The 17048-nt window shown below is 33.0% G+C and overlaps 1 protein-coding gene across 3 annotated transcripts in view; it reads right to left on the bottom strand.

Annotated features, from left to right (window-relative positions):
• Positions 1–17048, bottom strand: part of LOC140452302 (SLIT-ROBO Rho GTPase-activating protein 1-like) — a 266666-nt gene that overhangs the window by 168351 nt on the left and 81267 nt on the right. Inside the window, exon 1 of one of the 3 annotated variants that reach the window (XM_072546470.1) lies at positions 3694–4077. The exons of the other annotated variants lie outside the window; for them this stretch is intronic. Within the exon in view, the coding sequence (XP_072402571.1) occupies positions 3694–3769 (76 nt within the window). The 5' untranslated portion in view covers positions 3770–4077. Of the gene's footprint in view, positions 1–3693; positions 4078–17048 lie in introns of those variants that run through there. 3 annotated transcript variants of the gene reach the window in all.

Raw genomic sequence — 17048 nt, 5'->3', positions numbered from 1 at the left:
CTTTCAGCCATGAGTTCTGGAGTCTTCCTACTGATCTTTTACCCTGTACTTTACCTTCCAATATGATTCGGAGTAATTCATATCTTTCACCTCTCAACACATGACCCAAGTATTATATCTACCTCTCTTTGATCATGCTTAAGTACTAATTACTTTTGTTTACTCATGCGCCTGACTAACTCATAGATGGTAACGTTCTGTACCCATGGAATTCTCAACATCCGTCTGTATATATATACATCTCAAAGGCATATATTCTTTTTACTGTTTCAGAGTCCATTTTTCAATTTTCACAGCCATGGAGCAAGAGAGTCTTCTGATCATTCGGATTCTGAGCTGTAAATGTTTATAATTTATGTTTAGTTTCTCCTTAATTTGCTCTTTTTCTTCTAAATAACTAGTTTCATTCAGAACAAGTAGTTCTGGTTCTATCATATAATAATTATTTGGTGAATCCCTTTATGGTTTGATTTTAAAAGATATTGTTGGGTACTTTAGTATTTTTCTAGCATCTATTGAACGAATATTTGCTAAATCCAATACACTAGTAATTTCTTTTAATCTACAAGTTTAATCCAATACTTTTTTAAATACGAGAGCTTATAATGGAATAATACAATGTGCATAACACAATGGATTGTAAATTCATCTCCATATACCTTAATCTTCTTTGTTCATTAGCATATGCCCATCATAGCGTCAAGAGGATATATTCAACACTCCCTCTGTCTGGCGTAAAATCCGTTCTTTTCGTAATTCATAATGAAGAGAAAAATTAAACCACACAAAAAGGCCTACTTAATTAAAAAACAAGAAATATCGGGAGATGGCGAAACATTTTGATTTATAATAAAATATATCTTTAATTGATATTTATTATTATTGTTACATTATCATATTCAAACAAAAATTATAGTAAAGAGTTTATAGAAAGAAAGTAATATAATTCATAGATGCAATCTGATGCAGTACTTCTGGAATCAAGGACACTTTTAAGTATGTAGTTTTCAATCGCATTCTGAGGAATATTCTCGAATTCTTCAATTTATGCAAGTCTCTTTTAAGACTGTCGCATAAATCCTAAACGAAGTTCAGGTCAAGACTTAATGTGGCCATTCCATTAGCTGATTATAATCAGCAAGTAGACAATAACATGTCCAGCCAGGTGCAAATCTGTCAAAGATGTAATGACAAAAAGAATCAAATGGCATCACTCTATCAAGTAAACACGTATTTGGTATACATATCGAGGGAAGAATCCGTATTCATACACTTCACTCTTCATGAATTGCTGCAACTTGCAAAATTTTCCTTGACAACAGAGGATGGGACACTTGGGCAAGACAGGACGAGACATTTGAACTCCTCTGACGTCACTGTCGGTAAGCGTTGAAGCCTTAGCCAAGACCGGAACCATTTGTCAACTGTCAATTCTTCTTTTCCTTATTTAATATTAACTGTCAACTTTTCTTCGTTTGTCAACTGTCAATTCTTCTTCTTTTCCGTAGCCCATGTCAGAACGAAGCCACCGACCAATGGGAATAAAGTCCCGTCTACAACAAAGTCCCATTAACCGACGCCACAAACGATTATGGATGATAATAATAATACATAGATGTACAAGGCATTGAAAAAGACGGTCTTACAAAATATGAAACATCAAATGAAACGACGCAGGGCATATAGAAACGAAATCATATATAAACATCATTTCACCCCACCTAAGTAGGTTATATAAAAGGTAGGGCTGTTCTTTTTGTAAGATTACGATTAAAATAAAAATAAAAACAACACATTTTTATTTACTGAAAGAAACCATATTTCTTTTTATTTATCACGTTTACGGTTAAATTCAATGATATCATCATCTGGTGGTGTCGCAGTAATGTAGGGTGGCGGTTTATTAGGAGGACCTAAAGCAAAACAATTTTTTGCATACCAGGCGTGCATCGCAATGAATCGAAAAGGATTGTCGAAAACATTTTAAAATTTTCTGTTATTCTAAATGTATTATGTGTCGTAAATAGGAAATATTAAAATGGTCCAGTCTTCAGACAGTTGACCCCTAAAAATCATACGAACAAACTGAATTTTGCCGAGAATATTAATTTTGGGACCCCAAAACAGATGCAAAAAAAGTTTACCACTTTGTCCCCGGGCTTCCCTCTAAAAGCCCCCTCGTAGGGGGGAAAATCGCAAAAAAATCGATTTACCAAGAATCTCTACGCCGTAGAAAAAAATGTTTCAAATAAAAATGTAGCTGAGATACAGAAAAATCCGCAGAAAAATCGCTGTTCTGTCCCGTAGCAAAAATCGCTATCCCGTCACGCAATATCACATTAATTGAATAATATATATTCGAAAATCAGATTTTCTGTTATTGGAATAAGTTTTCTTTAATAATAAAACTATTAGTGACTAGAAAACATATTATTATACATAATATATGCCATAAATGTTAATAATAGTGTCATATAGAGCTGTTTTAATTAAAAGTGGTGTGCATTTTTCAACAAAATGCATATACTTGGATACTTTTCCATATTACGCTTCATTGTTTATCGCCAAAGATTCTGTGATGAGAAAGATTGGTACAAAATGGGTACAGCATTTGTTAAATGCAGATCACAAAGAAATGAGGAATCGCCAAATTTAGCATTGTCAAAAGTATTCAATCAATTTACTGAGGTAACGTGACGTTGACCACTATACACCTGAATCAAAACAATAGTCCAAGCAGTGGCTAATAGAAGCAGGTGGATCTGCACGAACGCAAGCAAGCAAGCGAAACAATCGCATAGACTAGAATGTTATCGCTAGTATCTTGGAATTGCATAATCACTTAAATGATTTGCTGTAGCATAAAGGATCAAACCATCATTGGGGAATAATTAGACCGATTTTGTAGACCACAGAAAGGGATTTCAGAACAAAAACTACTCTTCCTGGAGCAGCTTACTTCAGCGCCCAAGAAGTTGTTTTGGCAATGAACAATAAAGAAGTGATTTGACTGCATCTAGATATTTTGAAGACCTTTCAGGGACGGACATCAGGGACCCAACCCGATAATTGGAGAACTATTGAACTAAAGAGAGCACTGGGAAATAATGCATTTTTAAATTCTTTTCATGACCTCTACGGCGACAACTAATCACCTCACTCTCGTAAACAAACTGAATTTGTTTTGTTCTTTTGTGGCATCCTAGATTTGAAAAGAAATAAGAAATAAGTAGTAATTCACGAAGCATACTCCAAAAAAGGTATAACCTAGAAAAGTAAGTTTTCTAAATAATACGAGCAATTATTGCTTTAATTAGATTCATTATTGGAACGTGATTGAAGATAATGAATTGTTTATTTAAATAAAACTGAAAATCAAAGTAATGAGACAAGAAAGTACAATGGCAAATAAAGCACCAGACTGAAAAGTACTTCTTAGTACGAACAACAAAGGTTTATTTAAAAAATTTTGAGAATTATGATTCAAAAAAATAAATAAAGCAACATTTTCAGGTGGTTGACTAAACGAATAATTTTAGGCACCAAACTAGCAGTTTTTTCTCACGAAAACATTGCCAGTGTGATAAAACAATGTTCTCTTTATAAACTTTTTGGCTCTCATTCAAAATCAACTGAACTCTCTGATGCCATATATTTTCACTGAACAAAAAAACAAAAAAAGTTTAAGAATACCTGGAAATACGTCTTTATTTTCGGTGTTGTAGGAGTGAATCCAATCGTTCTTCTGCTGTATAATGCACTGAAACATCACTGGTATTTATTTTTGTCTAACACTAAGAATCTTGGTGTCACATTTGATCACAAAGAACAACGAAAAACGTAAATAAAAGCACTGCAAACCGGCTTCGCACGTGAGTGGTCTACAAATACAAACCAAAATAATAGATAGTCTACCTGTCAACCGATTTCCAATATAGAGTGTTATATACACAGATTGTGACAGAGAAATCTCTACTGCCAAGGTCTTAGTACTCAGATCAGTCTGAATTGTATTCTAGGCTGTATGTGAATGTCTGTGTTGTTTCTGCCATGACAGGGCAACACACAGAACCGAAGGGGATAGGCATCGGCAACGGCAGAACAGCGGCAAGTAGGGACGATTGTATAGTGTGAGTACGCAGTTGCCAGATTTTCAACAGGGAAGTATTTAAAAATAATAATTTTATTTTCTCTCGTAAAGATTCGCTGAAAAACTTCTTCCAATTAAAATTAATCGGGGAAGTCTACTGCGTCTATTGTTGATATACGTGGGCACATCTTTATACTCGCTTAGATGTCCTAAAGCTTTTCTTCGATAACAATTGCAAAATAATGAATACTGAAAATAAATGAAAACATATAGGTTTAGCTCAGTTTCTGTTGAAATTTTATGGAAATGTTTTTCCAACACTAACCAATTTTATGTAGAGCACAATTTATTGAAATCATTTATTTGTATTTATATATTAACTTGTTTGTTTATATTTATATTTTTTCCAATTCGCTTCCAATACGATATATTTTTTTTGTTTTTTGAGATTATTTATGGATATTGTTGTTCAACATCCAGGATTAAGTCATGGCAGCGTAATATTTGATCAAACTTGATTAAGAGTTAGAACGGAAAGAGGACAAATTCCAGAATTATTAATAGGTGAATCATTATGAATAGTGAATATGCATGCAGCGCAGGCAATATCTACTTACTCCAGTATTAAAGCAAGGTATTTATTGATAATGGGCTAAACAAAAAAATAGATTATTTGATAGATATATCTTTTTAGGCAATGATCAACAAAATAGATATAATAGTGCACATGTAAGAAATGTTGCCAACAGGTTATTTACAACCTGAAAAATATGGATTACCTGTCTGCAATGAGGCCTAAAAATCAAATTAAATACATATCCTGCAATAATAAGTTTGGCGCTAAAAATATTTAAATAAAGTTTAATGACAATGATAATAATTGACAGAATCTTCTTTTTATTGGATGTCATCAATCAAATTTATTTAAAATCACTAATTTTCGTGCTTGAGATCAATCTTGTACGAGAAAACCCGAAGTATCGTTTATAGAACACAACAAATACTTGAGCATGACTTTGACGTAAGTTCGACTTGGCGGAGCACGTGCTCAAGCACGAGCTTGAGTACCGACTATAAATACGGGCACAAGAGTTACGCAAGTGCCTTACATGCGAAACGTGGCCACCACAGCAGTTGACCTTACTCGCCGTATCAGATATTTTACATTGAGAGAGAGAGAGAGAGAGAGAGAGAGAGAGAGAGAGACGGGGAGAGAAAGAGAGGGAGAGACACAGGTGTAAATTTTGTTACAGTGACAGACATGATTGAGAGAATGATTGAAAATAAAGCAGGTTGGACTAGTCTAAAACAATTACATACGTGCAGTGATAAAGAAGAAAGAAGAGGAAGAAAGACAGCTGGACCAACGGCAAAGGTAAGAGGGAAAGATGCTGTAAGTTAATACGTTTCGATAAGAGACGAAAAGTGAGTTAGGACGGTATGATTAGACTGTGTGAGTCAAAATATGGGGAAGGAGGAATGGCCCCACTAAACAATAACGGAACGATGAGGGTCATATACGCTACCTGGGTTCCACTTTTTGTCTCAAAAAAGCCAGTTTTGGGGACAAAAAAAGGAGAAAATAATGGAGGTAGTGCTTCGGAAGTTGATGAGCGGCCATTCCGCTTCCGGATCGCTGGATGACAGAGGAGGGTCTGGTTTAACTATCGCCGGGACTAAAAGAACCAATGATACACTAAGGTCAGTAAGGCGGCGTCCTGGACTGAGATGTATTTTGAAGATTCCAGACCCCCCTCTATAAAGACGAAAAACAGATATTTTACAATGAAAGGTAATTAAAATAAGATTATATTTTTATTTAAAACTTCAAAAAATTTATTTACCCGAACTGTTGAGCTAATATTCTCTGTACTGAACTGGGAAGCAACAATTTTGGTAAATCTTTTGACTCAATATTATTACATAAGCTATGTAACTCCATGAATTTCACCATTTTTTTGGGATTTTAAAGATTTTTAAGTAGTTCAACTTGAATTAAGTTGTATTTTATTCCCCTTCGATCATCACGTGTAACTTGAAGATCTTGAAATATACACTTGGAAATTATCAGCCTGTTTGAAAGTCTTTTCCTCTTTAAACCTTTAAAGTGTAGGCTTTGTATTTCGCAGGTAATATAAAATAAATTCCTATTTAGATAAGGTGGAACAACGCGGTCAAATGATAGTTCCCTTAGGTTAAATATAAAACTTGTTTATAATGTTTAATCAGTAAGCAGTATCAGTGCTTTTGGAATTCTGTTTGCTCTCCATGCTAGAAAGTATTCTGTTCGCATACTCAATTTTTTAAACTTTTGATCTTTGCATATTTTACGTATATAAACTGACTTAGTTCTGTTTTTACTTATAAAAGACGGAACGTTTAATTTTTATGGTTTTATGGTTGATAAGTTAAACTTTCACTTCACTTTCATCTTTTTTGAGCTGCATATTTGTGTAACGTAAATCTTTAGCAATATTTTCTATGGAGATATGCTCATTTAACTAATTTTAGATGAACTGATGATGCGTATGGATTTATATACATAAGCACTTTACCTTTTAGACCATAATCATTCTTTTAGGGGCCTGCGTAGCGCAAGCGGTAGGATGCTTGACTCGCAAGCCGGTGGTCCGGGGTTCGAATCCCACCGCCGGCAAGAACATCTAGACATTTTAAAAATGTCTATAGGCCCCAGGTCGACTCAGCCTGAAATAAAATGAGTACCTTGGGTAAAACTAGGGGTAATAATAGACGGTTGAAGCGTAGCACTGGCCATGTTACCTTCCTTGTATACCGTAGGCCCTAGATATAGCAGACTACCCTGCTATACTCCCAAAGCCGCGACAGCGGTATAAAACGGGAGACTATTATTATTATCATTCTTTTAATGACCAATTTCAAATTCTTCACATTCAAAATAAAGGCCTAATTCTGAATGACCAATTTGAGACAAACAGTTCTCTCCTCCTAGACTATAAAATGTAAACGCAGTTTTGAAAACAAAAGTTTTCAGTGTTTTATTGTTAGCTTTCCTTATTACTTGACTCATGTTTGCGTCTGAGTCGTTTGTGTATAATAGCTGATAGCACTCTATAGGCCGCATTGAGAAGCTTTCTTCTAGGTATTAACACGATGCAGGTATCCCGATATCATAAGCTATAGCTGAGAAGCGTTATATCTCTATATTTGTTACACTATTTCCGATCTCCTTCCATGTGTATCACTACTATTTCCCATTCCCCTACTCTTTGGGCATTCTTTCCTCTATCCATGTTTTTTAGTGAGTCGGTGAACATTTTTCATCAATGTTTTCCCACTATTTACCCGGTGCTTTGTTACTGGGACTATTCTTCACGATTTCAATTATTTCGTCTATGGTTGGATCATCTATTTCTACATTATCTGTTTTCTACTTTCAAAGTAAGTTGTTCTTGTTCTTCATTTAGTAGTTTTTAGCATTCCTCCCATACTGACTAGTGTTGTTCTTTAACTTCAATCACTTTTTCTTCTTAATTTTGAATGCCACTTGTCTTTGATTTATAGCTGGTGTTTTGCTTTTTGATTTTCGATAGACTCTTTTCGATATTTTGTTTTTGTTTTCCTTTTCGGTTCCAGTGTCAGTGTGTCATATAAAAGAAAAATTAAAAAGCTATTCTAATTTTACTAACTGGGACAAATACCTCTGTCGAATGTAACATAATTGGTTACCCTTACTGAATCAGCATATCTGGGGGATCTAGGAAGACTTAGCTTGCACCAAAGACTCTCTAGGCTCCATAATTTTAGCCAAATCTTTACGACCATGGGCGTGACGGTGGGGATGGGGAACAAGTCAACCTTCAGGTTTCTCTTAACGAGATTTCAGGAAGCTCAGCTTGTGATATGACTTTATTTCTTGCAACTTCGATATATATATATATATATATATATATATATATATATATATATATATATATATATCATGAATGTGTTGCTTGTGTGAGTCCATTTCAAAAGGTGAAAGAAATAATAAGTTAGACTTACTCACAATCAATTTAATTTAACTAATCGGACGACCGGTTTCGCTTTCTATAATATGCAAAGCATCTTCAGGTCACGATACAAAGTTAAAATGCTGAAAACAATAATCCCATATTAGGGTGTTGTCTAATAAAGATAAAAAACATAGGTAGGTGATATAAATTATATAAATTACAGTAATTATGCCAATATTACATGTCTGTGGTTTTATAAATGAATAAAAATAATAATAATAAAATGTTTAAGCAGACAAGGTATGACCCACAAATTGGTAACATCGTCTATTAAACTGTAATGAATCAATAAATAAATATACCACTAAATAAACATTACTTACATGCCGGTACTCTATTAATTGATGGTTGAAAGAACATGGTTCAAACTATCTTGGATTGTTCTCCAATCAACAATCCAAGATAGTTTGAACCATGTTCTTTCAACCATTAATTAATAGAGTACCGGCATGTAAGTAATGTTTATTTAGTGGTATATTTATTTATTGATTCATTACAGTTTAATAGACGATGTTACCAATTTGTGGGTCTTACCTTGTCTGCTTAAACATTTTATTATTATTATTTTTATTCATTTATAAAACCACAGACATGTAATATTGGCATAATTATTGTAATTTATATAATTTATATCACCTACCTATGTTTTTTATCTTTATTAGACAACACCCTAATATGGGATTATTGTTTTCAGCATTTTAACTTTGTATCGTGACCTGAAGATGCTTTGCATATTATAGAAAGCGAAACCGGTCGTCCGATTAGTTAAATTAAATTGATTGTGAGTATATATATATATATATATATATATATATATATATATATATATATATATATATATATATATATATATATATATATATATATGTAAGTACCTGTTGCTAAAATTGAAGCAACCTACTTTCACCAATTAGAATAAGTGCAGTAAATATTTAATTTAAGCAAGATATACAGTGATGGAAATATGTCTAGGAAGCAACATTGGATTTTCCTGTTCTTCACGATTTACAATAAGATTACTAAGTGGACAGTTTTATTGTTGGATGTGATAAAGTTTATGGCTTAATAAATGCGTTAATATTAGAGTTACTTTTACAATTTACTTTTCTAAACTTTTGTTTAATTGTTAATTCGACAAATCCATATTTTTCTACTATATTCTTCATATTTTATAAATATCGTTTATATTTTGTAAGTATTTTCAAAAAGCCCTTAAACTCTATAAAAAATTTGGAAGTTTGTTCATTTCCGTAGATATTCAACTGCTTTCCCAGATATGGCAACAATGCTGGCCACTATACTAACAGTCTGAGAGAGAATGCAAACCCAACACCGGAAGGTGGCTTCGACGTTGCCAGAGCTTTAACCATTTAATTTGATTTATGACAGGTTGGTCTTCCTTATTACAAGCAATAATTAGAAAATTGATCTCTAACCAAAAATTACAGATGATGGTGGTTGACACCTCAATCATCTATTGTAATATTAAAATATATAAAAAATAGAGAGGGTGGTCATAATTGATATGGGGGTTAGCCGGACTTCGTTTTAAATTGTACTTAGTAGTGAGAGATCGTAAAGAGGTCGATTCAAGCAATTTTGGTATATACTGGATGTGCCATATTACGCATATTGCGAAAAATATAAATTATCCATAATAAAAATTATCAGTATTAAGAATTTGGAGGTCATATATATGTGGTAATGAGGAAATAAATTATCAGATAATAAATAACAACAAGACATCAGTATATTTGTGGACTTCTACAGGGTGATTAATAATTACGTGGTATAGCAAATATACAATTTTTTAAAAGGGACAAACTATAAATTTTTCAAATTTGTATTCTTCTCATAATTCTTGTTCTTATAGTATTAGGTTTTGCATTACTATACAGAGTATTTAACAAGTTATGTCCATTTTTATTTTGAAATCCCCATGAAATCAACACCATGTATATAAAGAAGTAATTCATAAACAATTATTTATTTTATATAATAAGGTAAACAATATATTGTAGTTTTTAAATAAGTTTAATTGAAATCATTGACTAAAATTTGTATACAGCGTGAACTACAAAACAAAATTACGATTTTCTCAATTGTTTTAAATAAATCACCCTGTATTTTATTTGTTAGAAATATTGTATGGACCAAACCCTATGAATATTAAGGGATTGGTTCTTGAACCTTAATATATTTTTTTAGTAGAATTTCTTGGGTTTCAGTTCATAAAAAAAGGTTGTCTATGATGCTACGACATTTTTATTCGATTTTTCATTTCGACGTTTCGGCAAGATGTCCATGCCTTTTTCAAGAAATATTGACTAAAAAACACTTTGTTACAAGAGATACCTAATAAGATTTAAAATAACCCTTGACTTAACAAGCATGCAAAAGTTGGTTGATGACAAGTATACAATTAAACGTCACAATTAAAATAACAGTAAAAACTGATTTTTGAAAAAAGTGATGAGGCAAAAAAGTTTTAAAAATAATGTGTTAAACTAATGATGCTACAAAATTCGTTTGATTTGAACGTACTCAAAAGTTTGGAGGGATTTAGGGCTGCACACCCCCCTTTTTTTCTGTGCGCTTAGATTTTGTTGTTTCTTTTGTATGAAAAATGCTTTCAGAACAGGAAAGTAACGTGTCCATTTTTATTACAAAACGTCAAGTAGTTTAGGAGATAATGCAAAAAAAAACAATTTTTATTTTATAACTTCAATGGGCTGTAACTTTTTTTGTGTACACTTTTGTACTAAGATAGTTGGATTCAATCAATTTATTTTTGTCGCCGGAATGCGCGATTTAATTTATGACATACCTTTTTGAAACACCCTGTATAATAGTTTTTAAGTTATTTTGGAAAAAAGAGGGATTTCAGTAAAACTCGTGGATCTAATGAATAACACTAAAATAAAATGTAATATAGAAGAAAATAGATTAATTTTAAGTCTGGTGGATATTAGGTTAATTATATTGCCCTTTTTTCCTTAAAATATTCGAAGAGTCCATCTTTTACGAGCTGTAACTTACTCAGTTTACATGCAAATGCATTTTTACGGCGCTAATTTTATAGGTCTTTTTATGGACTATAAAAAACTTTTATATCATGTTTATATACCCACGAAAAATCAACCCTTTTCTTATAATTTAACGTTGAATACATTGATCCAAATATTCGCAAAAAAATGTCTCTTTTTACCGACTATCTCTCATGTTGTATTGTATCAAGAATATCTTATAATAAAAAATGAATCTCATTCTTCTTTTATAAGCTTTATGTTTGTTTTGCATACTTTTTCGATCAAAGGCACATTTTTTGAGTTATTCATAAAAAACGTGACTTTTTCAATGAAAATTCGCTGCTTTCAATCATTAATAGATCTAACAATATTGACTTTTTGAAAAAACTCTATAAAACAAAGTGATTATTTTGAGCAAAATAATTTCCATCCCCGAGAAGGGCAGAAGCACACATCGAGGTTATATCTTCTTCTACTTCTTTTGGCATCATAACCCTGGATGGGTCTTTGCCTGTCTGGCTATGTCCTTCCATTCAGATCTCTCTTGTGCCCTTCTTCTCCATCGTCTTATGTTCATTGTTTTCAGGTCGTCTTCCACGTCATCCAACCATCTCGTTCTGGGCCTTCCTTTTTTTCGCCTTCCTATGGGCTTCCATTGTAACATTTTCTTTGTTGTTTTTGCATCGTTTTGTCTCTGCACATGTCCCAGCCATGACAGTCTTTGACTGTTCACAAATCTTACAATGTCATAACCTTCATTTAACTCATTAACCTCGTCGTTTCTCCTGATTCTCCATGTGCCATCTTCCTCTTGTACCGGGCCATATACTTTCCTTAGTATTTTTCTCTCGAATGTCCTGAGTTGGGCTTCATCTTTTTTCGTCATTACCCAAGTTTTACATCCATAGGTTACTACGGGTCTAATCAGTGTTCTGTAGATAGTCATTATGGTTCTTTTGTCTAATAATTTCGATGTCATCAATCTTTTATTAGCATAGTATGTACGATTCCCGCTGGAAATACGTGCATTAATTTCGCTACTTACGGAGTTCTTCTGATTGATTTCTGTGCCGAGATATGTAAAGGCATCCACTCGTTCGATAGTATAGTTGTCTATTGTGATATTATTTTCATTGTCAGTTATTCTTTTGACTGTCATATACTTCGTTTTTGCTTCGTTTATTTTGAGACCTCTTTTTCTTGCTTCAGGATCAATTTGAGTTAGTTCTTGAGGCAGTCATCAGAAAAACCAATATAACCGGCCATATAAACACCAAATCAGTACAAATTACTGCATATGCAGACGATGTAGCCATCATTAGTAGGTATAAGCCACGACTAATGGAAGTGTTCAAACAAATTGATCCTGAAGCAAGAAAAAGAGGTCTCAAAATAAACATCGAGGTTATATAAATTTTGTTATTTGAGCACTTTCACAAAATTTTAAGTGAATTGGTTCAGTCCGACAAAATTGGGATGTGAATAGCTCGAGTGACTAGAGCATATATGACAGACCCACTAAGTCACTACAAGTAAAATGTATTTTACATTTATGTTTGATGTTTGGTTTATCATTTAAACAATCAATTGATTTTACATATAATGTAGCAAAATGTATTCAAAAAGCTAAAAAAGCTTATGCAGAATGGTTAATAAATGCTAACAAAAGTATGTCAAAAAACTTATGGAGATGTGTAAATAAGCTCTGTAGAAGAGCAGCTTCAAAAACAAACATATATATATATATATATATATATATATATATATATATATATATATATATATATTCCTCTCCATATTCCTCCTCCAAACCTCTCGATTCCATCGCTCTTCTAATTTCTTCATTCCATGAGCGTCGAGGTCTACCTCTTTTTTTTCTTCCAGGGGGCTTACATCTGTGAAGGTTTTGGTGCCAGGCATTCTCAATAGGTGTCCAAACCATTTTAAACCTCTTCATTCTATTCTGTCAATGACCGTTTGTGTAGCATTCATGTTATTTCTTATAGATTCGTTGGTCTTCCTTTCCAGCCTTGATGTTCTAGCACTTCTTCTCAAATAATCCATTTCAACTGCCAACAATCTTCTCTTCAGGTCATAACAAAGAACTGATTCAACCATGGTTTGCCCTATTCTTCTTTTGGAAATGTTGCGATCCCACCATAAGGAGTTCAGACATTTTACGTCCCTGATTAATTCGGTGTTTAATTTCGGTTTTTCCCAAGCCGTTCTTATCAATGAGTGCACCTAAATATTTAAATTTTTCCACTTGTCTGATTTCCACGTCCTCGTCTATCAACACTTCAAACCTTGCATCTAAATTGATAACTAAATAATCTTGTTTTCTTCATGCTGACTTGTAACCTCCATTTTACATATTCTCTGTATAGACGCTTTATCATAAATTCTAGATGATAAGAATCTTGAGCTAGGACGACTTGGTCACCCGCAAAGTTCAGGGAGAACAGTACGTCATTTTCTATGGGGATTCCCATTCCCTGGCAGTGGTTTTTCCAATTTTGGAGGGCTGCCTCAATATATAAATTAAACAATAAGAGTGACATACTGCATCCTTGTCCTAGTCCTTTAGTTACTTTTATTGGCTCTGATAGTCTATTTCCGATTTTTAGGTAAGTAGTATTATCCCTGTATACTTCTGTGATTATTCCTAAAAGGTATGGACTAATGCCGAGTTGTTGTAAAGCTAGCCACAATTTAAGTCTTGGAACTGTATCATACGCCTTTTCTAGATCGATGAACGCTAGATATACTTCAGTACCAACCGCTATTCTTTTCTCTATTAATTGTTGGAGTATAAACAAGTTATCAGTGCAAGGATCTTGTCAGTGATAGGATCTTTTCGATTACCCTTTTTAAAGATGGAAACTTGGTGAGCGGTTTTCCATTTAGATGGTACTTTAATTTGTTGGCCGCATTGATTCATTAGAAAAGTTATTCGTTCTATTAGGTGTGGACCTCCTGCTTTAAGTAACTCTACAGCTATATTGCCAGGTCCTGGAGAACCGTTTTTCATTTTAATTAACGCAGAATGGACCTCGTTGTTAGTAGTATTAATGTTACTATTTTTTTGTCTCTCCATACTGTATTCCTCTCCCATATATTCCAATCTGGACTCTTGGAGCAAATTTTTATAGTGATTTTCCCACTTTTCTATAGGAATTAAGTTGCTTAAGGAGTTATGGGTGTTTTTAGATTAGTTATAGTTCTCCATGCTTCCGTAGTCTGAGAACCACCAATTAAATTTTCAACTTGGACACTTTTTGTTCCCAGAAATTGTTTTTTGCTTCTTTTATTTGATTGCGTACTTCTCCGTTTTTCCTTTGATATGTTACTCTATTGCTAGATGTTTTATTTATAAGCTATTTCTTATATATTTTGTTTTTTTCTTGTATCATTTCTTTTACGTTTTCTGTCATCCATGGTGGTTCGTGGTGTTTTTTGTCGTTGTTCGTTGTTCCTAATACTCCATAAGCAATTTTTTTTATTATCGTTTTGAGGTAGTTCATACAAAAAAACAAACATAAAACAAACAAAACATAAAACTGATAAAAACACAAAATGATGAAATACTAACTAATAAAAGAGATATATCAAATGAATTTGTAGACTACTATACCGATTTGGAAAAACGATCTGCAGAAATAATTCCTGAGCCAACTGAATTTCGAGAAAATATATTGGAAATAAATAATACTATGTACTTATTTCCAACAACTGAAAATGAGGTTGAAGAAATAATAAAATCTTTAAAAAACAAAACCCTTAACATACATAATAAATACATGTCTTAATTTAGGCATTTTCCAGATATTTTAAAAACTGGAACTATTAAACCACTATTCAAATCTGGCGAAGAAATATATTGTCAGAATTATAGACCTACCGCCCAAATCGTTAGAAAAAATAATTAAGATAAGACTTACAATTTAAAAAAAAATTCGATATACTATCTGAATGTCAGTATAGATTTCAAGAAGGAAAATCCACTGAAGATACAATTTGTGCTCTAACAGCAAACATCTACAAAGCTCTTGATAATGCAAGACCAGCTCTTTGTATATTTGTAGATTTATCAAAGGCATGTGACACTGTTTCACATAAAACATTGCTAATTAAACTTAAAAAATATGGTATTAGAGGGCTTGCATGTAATATCTTAGAAAGTTATCTTCTCAACAGGCAACAACATGTTTGTATAGATAGAGAAATTAGTAAGAGAAGAATTATATCCTATGGAGTCCCGCAGGGAGCAGTCTTAGGGCCAATTCTCTTCAATATCTACATCAATGATCTATTCAGACTGAATATTACATGAGACAGCTATTTTTAATGATGCAAATACATGGGGTAATTTAAAAGAAAAAGCCGAAACAGACTGGCTACAATTCAGAAATGGTTTCAGTTTAATAAGCTCACCTTAAATGTAGATAAAACAAAATATATGCCATTTACATCATATTTAAGTACCCTCCCAAATCTTGGCTCAATAAAGGTCAATGCAAAAAATGCAATCCCATATACATACGAGATTAAATATCTAGGTATAATAATTGATAAACATTTACGATGGAATTCTCAAGCAAATAATATAGTAGAAAATTATGTTTTCTTTTACTTTCATGATTTGTGGGGACGGTTGAGTTATTTTGTCATATTTGTGAGAACTTATTGTGGAGTTAATAGCTGACTGGTATTATAATCCAATATATACAGTTTTTCGTTTTTAGTTTTGTAAAATTCTTTTTCAAAAGATTGTACTCTTTATGAGTAACTGGAATGTTAGTTTTGACAGGAAATTTGCAAGTTGTTCTGATAACCCTTTTATATAGGGAAGAGACATATAGTTTTTTTAACTTGTTATTTTTGTTATTGTAAAATGTATGTAGTCGCGACTAGAAAGTGTTTTCGATAAGGTGGAGCAATCAGAGAATTTTTAGTAATTAATAAGTTATTCAATGAAAATTATAGTTTTAGGTAAATATTCTTTGCCGAGGTTGTTATTTGTTCTGAAAGCTGGTGTTATACCTTTCTTTTTTATGTGTTTGGTTATTTTTGTTGATATTTTGCCATGAAAGGAATAACACCAGCTTTCAGAACAAATAACAACCTAGGCAAATATATTAAAAACAATAAGAGCCAAAATAAAGAACACTTACACAGTGGTGTGTACAAATTTAAATGTGGCGACTGCCCAAAAACTTACATCGGTCAAACTGGTAGAAATTTTAATAAACGAATAGCAGAACATATAAGGGCTTTCAATAATAGAAAAACAGATTCTACATGCGCACTTCACCTTCTAGATCATAATCATTTAGACAATTAGCCGAAACAGCTGTAGTGATAAGAGTTTAAAATAAATTTTGTGGAAGTTTTGAAAACAAAGTTTTCAGTGTTTTACTACTACTACTACTAAGGATTTCCACAGTTTTCACTGTCTTCCTTCACTCAACCGTTTTCTCCAATTTTCCCTGTCATTCCAGTCTCCATCTCGCAGGGTTCTTTTCTCCATAGCCTCGTCGATTTCATCTCTGAATGACCTTCGGGGTCTTCCTCTCTTTCTTCTTCCAATCGGGCTCCATTCTGTGATTTTGTTTATCCAGCGTCCTCTGTCCGCTCTTCTGACGTGGCCGTACCAGGATAGTCTCTTCTCCTCTATATAGTCGATTATGTCTGATTGCACTCCCATTCTCCGCTTAACCTCTGCGTTTTCAATTCTGTCTCTTTTTGTAAGTCTACAGCTTCTCCTCAGGAACTCCATTTCTACTGCTCTTATTCTACCTCTATTTCTCTTGTTTATTGTCCAGTTTTCGGACCCATATGTCAGGATACTTCTTGTCAGGGTGTTATATATTCTCTTTTTTGTCTTTATCGTAA

Source organism: Diabrotica undecimpunctata, chromosome 10 (genome assembly GCF_040954645.1).
Source record: "Diabrotica undecimpunctata isolate CICGRU chromosome 10, icDiaUnde3, whole genome shotgun sequence".
Lineage (NCBI taxonomy): Eukaryota > Metazoa > Arthropoda > Insecta > Coleoptera > Chrysomelidae > Diabrotica > Diabrotica undecimpunctata.
Note: the sequence above shows the minus strand (reverse complement) of the source record. Positions and strands in the feature narration are given on the sequence as shown.